The sequence below is a fragment of the Temnothorax curvispinosus genome, unplaced genomic scaffold, assembly GCF_003070985.1.
Source record: "Temnothorax curvispinosus isolate PA1 unplaced genomic scaffold, ASM307098v1 QBEX01000994.1, whole genome shotgun sequence".
NCBI lineage: Eukaryota > Metazoa > Arthropoda > Insecta > Hymenoptera > Formicidae > Temnothorax > Temnothorax curvispinosus.
Window position 1 is genome coordinate 1 of NW_020210774.1, and position 7,468 is coordinate 7,468.

The 7,468-nt window shown below is 31.4% G+C and overlaps 2 protein-coding genes across 2 annotated transcripts; both read left to right on the plus strand.

The window, feature by feature from the left end:
* Positions 1-346: 346 nt before the first annotated feature.
* LOC112459455 (juvenile hormone esterase-like) lies at positions 347-1,479 on the plus strand. Its single transcript, XM_025023561.1, has 3 exons — positions 347-696; positions 1,007-1,151; positions 1,225-1,479. The coding sequence occupies exons 1-3, from the start codon at positions 525-527 to the stop codon at positions 1,382-1,384; spliced, it is 477 nt and encodes a 158-aa protein (XP_024879329.1). The 5' UTR covers positions 347-524; the 3' UTR covers positions 1,385-1,479.
* Positions 1,480-3,462: 1,983 nt separating this feature from the next.
* On the plus strand, positions 3,463-6,838 carry LOC112459464 (cholinesterase-like). The gene is made up of 4 exons (XM_025023571.1): positions 3,463-3,584; positions 4,236-4,430; positions 5,916-6,204; positions 6,588-6,838. The coding sequence occupies exons 2-4, from the start codon at positions 4,290-4,292 to the stop codon at positions 6,821-6,823; spliced, it is 666 nt and encodes a 221-aa protein (XP_024879339.1). The 5' UTR covers positions 3,463-3,584; positions 4,236-4,289; the 3' UTR covers positions 6,824-6,838.
* Positions 6,839-7,468: the final 630 nt, after the last annotated feature.

The window sequence follows — 7,468 nt, forward strand, 5'->3', positions numbered from 1 at the left end:
TGGAATACATATATAAGAATCATAATTAATTGCTAGAACATTTTTGTTCCAAGATAACTTTATTGTACGTTTGTCTATAGTTAAGTTTCGTTATCGTAGAGCGTGTTAATTGAGATAAATGTATTCTTATATTCCGTATTATCTACGTAATGTAATATATGTATCTCTCCCATGTCGGATTCTTTTTATCAGATCACACTGTATGTTAAATAATGTTAAATAATGTCTTGACAACATATATTCTTTGGCAAATGTGCTTAAATCAATTATTTTTTTAGCTTGAAAGAAAGATTTGTTAAAATATTCATTACTTATCACACAACAATCTTATATATAAAAAATAATACTAAAATGTTTTTAAAATTATTTCAGACATAAGCAAAGAGGATCTTGAAACAGTCAATTCCAATTTCAAGAAAACTATATTGCCCAGATGTTTATCTACATTATCAAAAATATCAATCACAGTCGAAGAATTAAAATCTTTATATTTTGGTGACAAAGCAGTGTCAGAAGAAACTCTAATGAATTACGTTGATTTTATCAGCGACGAATTCTTCTGTCGTGGCATAATGGAAGTGGTGGATGTTCAGACAAAGTTGAATAATAATGATAAGAAAGCGACGTATCTGTATCAATTTTCATACGAGAGTGACACTAATCCCTTGAGAAAAATATTTAAAGTTCAAATCCCAGGTATTATTATTAATATTCATTTGAAACTATTTAACAACTTGTAATTACTTCAAAACTATCTAACAGCTTTTAATTTTAGAGAGTACGTATATCATTTTATGTTGTAATTACACATATCGCAATTACAACACAAAATAACTCCAAATATTTCTAAATTTCTTAGTTTTTAAATCTATAGGTATGATTTTAAAGAAACAAAAATGGTTTTATTTTATGTAATTTGATTTAAAAAATAATCTGTCTCTTTTTTAAAGCATTTAGAAGATTAATTTACAGATTTAATTAACGGTTAAATGATAATATTTTATAGGTGTGACTCATGCCGAGGAATTGGCGTACTTATTTCATCCTTATATGATAAAAGAATTGGACTTGTCGGCGCCTGCAGTTGATTCGGAGGACTATAAGATGATAAATTGTTTAACGCAAATGTGGACAGATTTTGCTAAAACAGGGTACGAGAATATCTTCTTTTTCTTCGTATTTTTTTAATTTTTGCAACATTTTAATTTTATCAATCTGATTTAGGAATCCAACGCCTACTACAAATTTGTGGTTGTCAGTGACCAATTCACAAAGCGGAAAATACAATTATCTGAATATCGATACAAACTCGCAAACAAAGGTTTTCCGTAAAGGAGAAGAAAGATGGGATTGGGAAAAGAAGAAAAATAAGTTACGGCGCTAAAATTTTATCTACGTTAAAATTAGGTTTCTCCGGGTACCTTTTGCGTTTATAAATATTCTCTCGTTATTTTTCAAAGATATTTTATACATGTGGAATGCGGGCACTATTGTTATTCCCTTTAAATTCAGGATCGGTTTTAGTTAGTGGAAATAAGAAGACTATAGTTTTTTGAACTATATGACTTATTAAAATCAATAAATTTTTCACGATTATTAAACTTAAAAAGTATTAGTAAATCATGCAATATATTTGTCGTTAAATTTCAAGTAATTTTAACTAAATACTGAAAATTTCGCAAGATAAAATTAACTTTAAAATCGTAACGGAAATGAAATTAAAAGAAAATAATGTATATTGTTATATTTAGTATTGTATTAAAATTTTCGTGTTTTTGTATCATTAATATGGCATATATATCACTTCCATATATTCTCTTATATTTATTTTGTATATCCCGCACAGATTGCAGCTTATTCGTTTTTTTTTTATTTCATAATATACCTATGCATATTCAACTCCTTTAAATTTTAAAGCAATTTTGATTGATCGTTACATAAAATTGTCTTTCTCGTTGAATTAAATTCTAAGAACTTCATGTTAAGGTTTCTTTTCTAGAAAATACCTGTTATTTTTATTCCCACATAAGTTAATATTTTCTTTATAAAAAAATTAACTCTAAATTCGACTGAAACATTGTTTCACCATCCTTATCATCATTGTCGTATAAAGGAGGGTCCACATTATCGAGCAAAACCGCGAGCCGAACTTCGCCGCGAACCGATTATGCGTCCACATTATCGAGCCGAACCGCGAGCCGAACTTCGTTGCGAGCCGATCATGCGTCCACATTGTCGAGCCGACGGACTCGCGCGAGGCTCGCGAACCTCGAATCGAACATCAGTGCGAACCATCGCGTACTCACTCCACGAATCTGCAAGGATTTTGATGATACGAGGTTTGGCTCGCAGTGTCCCACCAAAAGTCGGTATTCTGACGAAACATCAAAAGATGCTTTTTATGATCAGATTATACGCTTTGTCGGGTGGTAAACTGGTAGTTAAGCTTCGAGCTAGACAAATAATGACAAAAAACAAAAAATGAACGATGAAAGAAAACGTGAGTAATTGCCCAGTCGCTGTATTTGATTCTATCCACGTATGTGCAGTCTACACGACTACTGGTAGACAAAATGGAATGGTCTGATAAAAAATGTTTAAAATTAATTAGTGATTATGAGCAGAAAAGATTATTATATACGGGACGCTAAAAATCCCGAACATTATAACAATTAAAAAAATGCATATTTATATTTACAATCGTATTTTTAACGTTGCAATATATATTATAAATTTATTGCGTATTTATCATAGATTTAGAGTATGTTCGTTTAATCTAATAAATATAGTTGGTACCACTATAAATATAGTTTTATGGTTTGAAAAGGAATTAAGCTTTGAATACAAGAAAATAATAAAAGCACGCATATGTATACACATATTTAGTCGTCTTTTCCTGTTCTCATACTTTTTTTATAAGAAGAAATAAGTAAAGAACTCGAATGTGATAGTGACATGTGCAAAAAAAAGATGACGACATTATTGGCATCTCTGCAAAAAGAAAAAGCAAAAATAAAAAAAGTATGGAAACAGGAAAAGGTGAGTGAATATATGTATATGTGCTTTTATTATTTTTCTGTATTCAAAACTTAATTCCTTTTCAAACCATAAAACAAAATTTAGAATTAATATTGCATAAACATACTCTAAACCTGTGATAAATACGCAATAAATTTATAATATATATATTGCAATGTTAAAAAATACGATTGTAAATATAAATATGCATTTTGCATACATGTATTAAGAATTTATATAAATTTTATTATAAATTTCAATACGAGATTTGACTTCAAAAAATTTTAACTCATGTTCGCGGTTCGCGATGGAGTTCGATTTGAGGTTCGTCTGCAAGTTCTGGCTCGAGGCTCGGTTCGCGGTTTGGCTCGATAATGTGGACCCTGCTTAAGATGATACATCACTGCTTTTAACACGTTGTCGGGCCTCGCGTGTGAAACACAAGGCGCATGTGTTTCTCGTTCGAGGCTGTCGCTCCTGGTCGTTCCTTCGCCTTTGTACAGTTCTTTGGCAAGTTCGAGCACATCGCTGATCGATCGTAAATCCTCCGGTCGAAGTCCGAACAGGTAGGAAGAAACGCGAGCCACGATATCACGGTGCAAATTTCGCGGAGGAGACCATTATAAAACATTATACAATCGACCGGAATTCGATGAGATCTAATTTACATCTAGCCGGTTGGATGTGCGTGAGATTGTAGTAACAGTTAATTAGTACGTGCGAGTAACTTTTGCAGTTAATTGTTCACGGATACATATCAAGTTACGTGCCGTATTCGGACAAAGACAGAGCCGATCTGTCGCGCAGCTGATGAAGAAACGGTCTTCCGTTTTTGCGGATAGACTTGGTCTCGGTTGGTGCATCGCACGCTCGTATATCGCGCAACGTGCATTTCGAGAACGGTAATATTCTAAATTTGCAATGACCGCGTAACATGGATTCTCCACATGAAATTTTCCGTTACCAAAATGTTTACCGCGAGCGTCGATCCCGCATCAATTTGACTTTCCGCTAATCGAATGACAACATACAGTACCGGTCAAAAGTATTGCATCGCTCATGAAAAGGGAAGTCGTTACTAATAAAGAAAAGCGTACATAAATAATATAAAATTATCGGCGTAGGCTATTAATAAAACTTTATCAACAAACTCGATTATAATCTAACTTGTTTTTTGAAATTATTGACATTTTCACAAACACAACTACGCAACACAGATCAATAAATACGCTGTTTGTCAGTCCGCTCGTCAGTATTCCAGCGTATTCAACATGGACAACAGCAGAGTCGAAATATGCGTGCACGAGGGAAAGTTAATTGGTATTGTAGAAAAAGGTGTTTACGGTGACTACTACACCGCCTTTCGAGGAATACCATATGCGAAACCGCCAATTGGAGAACTTAGATTCAAAGTACGTAAAGTTCTATGCATGCATTTTCAGAAAGAGATAAATTAATTTTAGTTTTAGTCTAACTGAAATGCGATTCTCATCTGTAACTCGTTATGCTGTCGTTTATGTACTCATATAACGACAGTTGCGCAGGTATACTATATTCACAGAAAAAAGAAGTATCAAATCAACACCGATATACTTGTATATACGCAAGAATATATAATTTTCTTATATAAAAATTTCAACTTTTTATTTCAAGTTTTTTTTTCTTACTTGTTAATTGAACCACATATAGAACTTCGTTTAACTATATAAATTACTTCATTCAAGCAAGTTTTCTTCGTTCAACGCAATAAAATGTTATTTCAAGATTATATATTCTTGCGTATATACAAGCATATCAGTGTTGATTTGATACTTCTTTTTTTTCTGTGTGATAAAAAAGTTGCGTAATGACAATATAACGATAACGATACTGCATAAAGAGTTACAGAATCGCAGCTGTGATCGCTTATCGCGCTATAAGAAAATTAAAAAAATACGAAAGTCACAACTCTTTTAGAGAAAATTATGATTAAACGATACCGATAAACGATATCTGTTTATCAAGTATGTTATGTAATTATATATAATCTGTTTGTCTTTTATTATTATAGAATCTTACCGTATAATCTCTTTTTCTTTATCTATACATATTGCACCCTGAGAAAAATACCGTCACAACTTAAAAAATTCCGATCTTGAGTTGGGTCCATAAAAAGCACGCCCAAAATGTTACCTATATGTGCTACAGTAGTGTCACAAGTTTATGTGCGAAATCCGCTGCATGGGGCTAAAGTGTCGTTATTCTTGTAAACCAGTCATGTTATGATTTCTTGAATAAATAGCGCTGAAAGCGAATTGACAAGTAAATCATAGCTGACCTCTTCAAGAAAAAATATAAATTTTATTACAACAAAATATCATAATTGTAATTGCGTCAGTTATCTCACAATTCACAAAAATTGAATTTTGTTTACAATTATGAATTTTTTAGTTGTGGGAGTATTCTTCTCGAAATGCGATATATATTTAAACATGAAATAATAATAATAAAATACTATTATTTAGAACAATAATTCAATAAACTAAAAAAGATTACGATAAACAAATTTTTATGCGCGATTGTTTGAAGAAATAACTAATTTCGAACAATTTATTTGTAACATAAATTAATCTTTTAATTTGTTAAACAATTTGTTGACAATATAAATTAGTAATTAAGTTTAAAGATAATATATAGTCACAAAAAAAAGATAAACTAGCATAGACGTCCAGCGCACGCCGTTCCTGATTTATGCGGAACTTACAGCTCATTCATTAGCTTTAAATTGTTCTTATTTAAGAAGTACCACTCAAACGCAATTTTACGTTAAAAAAAAGTAGTTTCTTCTGACTCAGAGAATCGCACGGTGCGCACAAATTTTGAAAAATTCTATATATGAACAGATTTTACGTATTTAGGATCCGGTACCAGCGGAATCATGGTCCGGTGGTAGAGACGCCTCAAAGCACGGAAATATCGCTGTTCAATTGAATAATTTCACACGCGAAATTGAGGGCGATGAAGATTGTCTCTATTTAAATGTGTACACAACGAAAATTGAATCCTCGAAAAAACGTACTGTTATGGTATGGATACACGGCGGTGTCTTTTGTTGGGGTTCCGGTGATGCACTCTTTTATGGCCCCGATTACATCGTGCAAAAAGACGTAGTTTTGGTTACCTTGAATTATAGACTAGGCGTTCTAGGTACGTTATTCGTTTCAGTATACAATCATTGTGTGTCATTTTGTGGCATTTAATATTAAATGGTTAGATTGTATCTATTTTAACAATTATTTCACTTGGATATGTTGATTTCTCTCTACAGACCTTTCATTCCCAAAGTTAAACATTTCAAAAATATGAATTTATAAAAGAAAAAAAGTTAAATCCACATTTATTTATATCACGTTCACAATACGTTATTATTTACTTTTTGTATACAAGACTAATATTTATATTTACCGCTCATACGATCAGTGTACTAGAAACAAGTTATGGCGCAATTTTTCCTTGTGATATAAAGTAACCATTTCTTTTTTAATTTAAACGAATTGCCTTTATGAAAAAAGATGCATTAATGACTTCAGGTTTCTTAAACCTTAACAACAAAGTGGCAACGGGTAATCAAGGTCTGAAGGATATAATCATGGCGTTACAATGGGTCCAGAAAAATATATCAAAATTCGGTGGAGACCCAGAAAATGTCACTATCTTCGGTGAAAGTGCTGGTGGAGCTCTCGTACATTATCTCACTCTGTCACCATTAGCCAAAGGTACAATATATTTTGTCGATATAGTAGACTTATCAATACACTCACAATAATTTAGATTCTTCCAATCTCATCCCATTTAAACATCAATTTATTCATATTATTCAACCGCGATTTTTCATTAACAAAAACATAAAAACACTACACGGAGAAAATTTTATATTAAATATTATATACTATGGTGTCGCACTAGCTGCGGATCATCGAAGAATTATAAGTTAAAATACTATAATTATTGTCTTAAAAACAATTAAATAACGTAATTTTGACCATAAACATAGTATTTTAACTTATAATTCCTCGATGGTCGCAGCTAGTACGACACCATAGTAATATTTAATACAAAATTTTCTCCGTGTAGTACGTTTGGATATGGAAAATAAATACTCTACAAATGTATTAAATAGATAATAAATTCATTCTCTTTTTCTCTTTCAGTTAATTTCAAATCAGATATATTAAAAAAAAATTATTTGTAGTTTTTAAATAAATAATTCAAATTTTAATTACAAAGTTATATTAGTAAAATATTAAAATTTATAAAATAACTAAAAAATTTCCGAGGCAGAGAGAGAGAGAGAGAGAGAGAGAGAGAGAGAGGAAGAGAGAAATTGTTAGTAATAAAAAATTAATCACAAAGATTAAGGACTCAATGGTTAAAAAAACTTGAATTGATTCTCAAATAATTTGTATATTAC

Bases quoted from the DNA above. Each gene is read 5' to 3' on its own strand.
- LOC112459455 (XM_025023561.1), top strand. From the start codon at position 525: ATGAATTACGTTGATTTTATCAGCGACGAATTCTTCTGTCGTGGCATA. The intron at 697-1,006 runs GTATTATTATTA...AATATTTTATAG, and splicing joins ATTTAAAGTTCAAATCCCAG to GTGTGACTCATGCCGAGGAA. The intron at 1,152-1,224 runs GTACGAGAATAT...AATCTGATTTAG, and splicing joins ACAGATTTTGCTAAAACAGG to GAATCCAACGCCTACTACAA.
- LOC112459464 (XM_025023571.1), top strand. From the start codon at position 4,290: ATGGACAACAGCAGAGTCGAAATATGCGTGCACGAGGGAAAGTTAATT. The intron at 4,431-5,915 runs GTACGTAAAGTT...TTACGTATTTAG, and splicing joins TTGGAGAACTTAGATTCAAA to GATCCGGTACCAGCGGAATC. The intron at 6,205-6,587 runs GTACGTTATTCG...TAATGACTTCAG, and splicing joins TTATAGACTAGGCGTTCTAG to GTTTCTTAAACCTTAACAAC.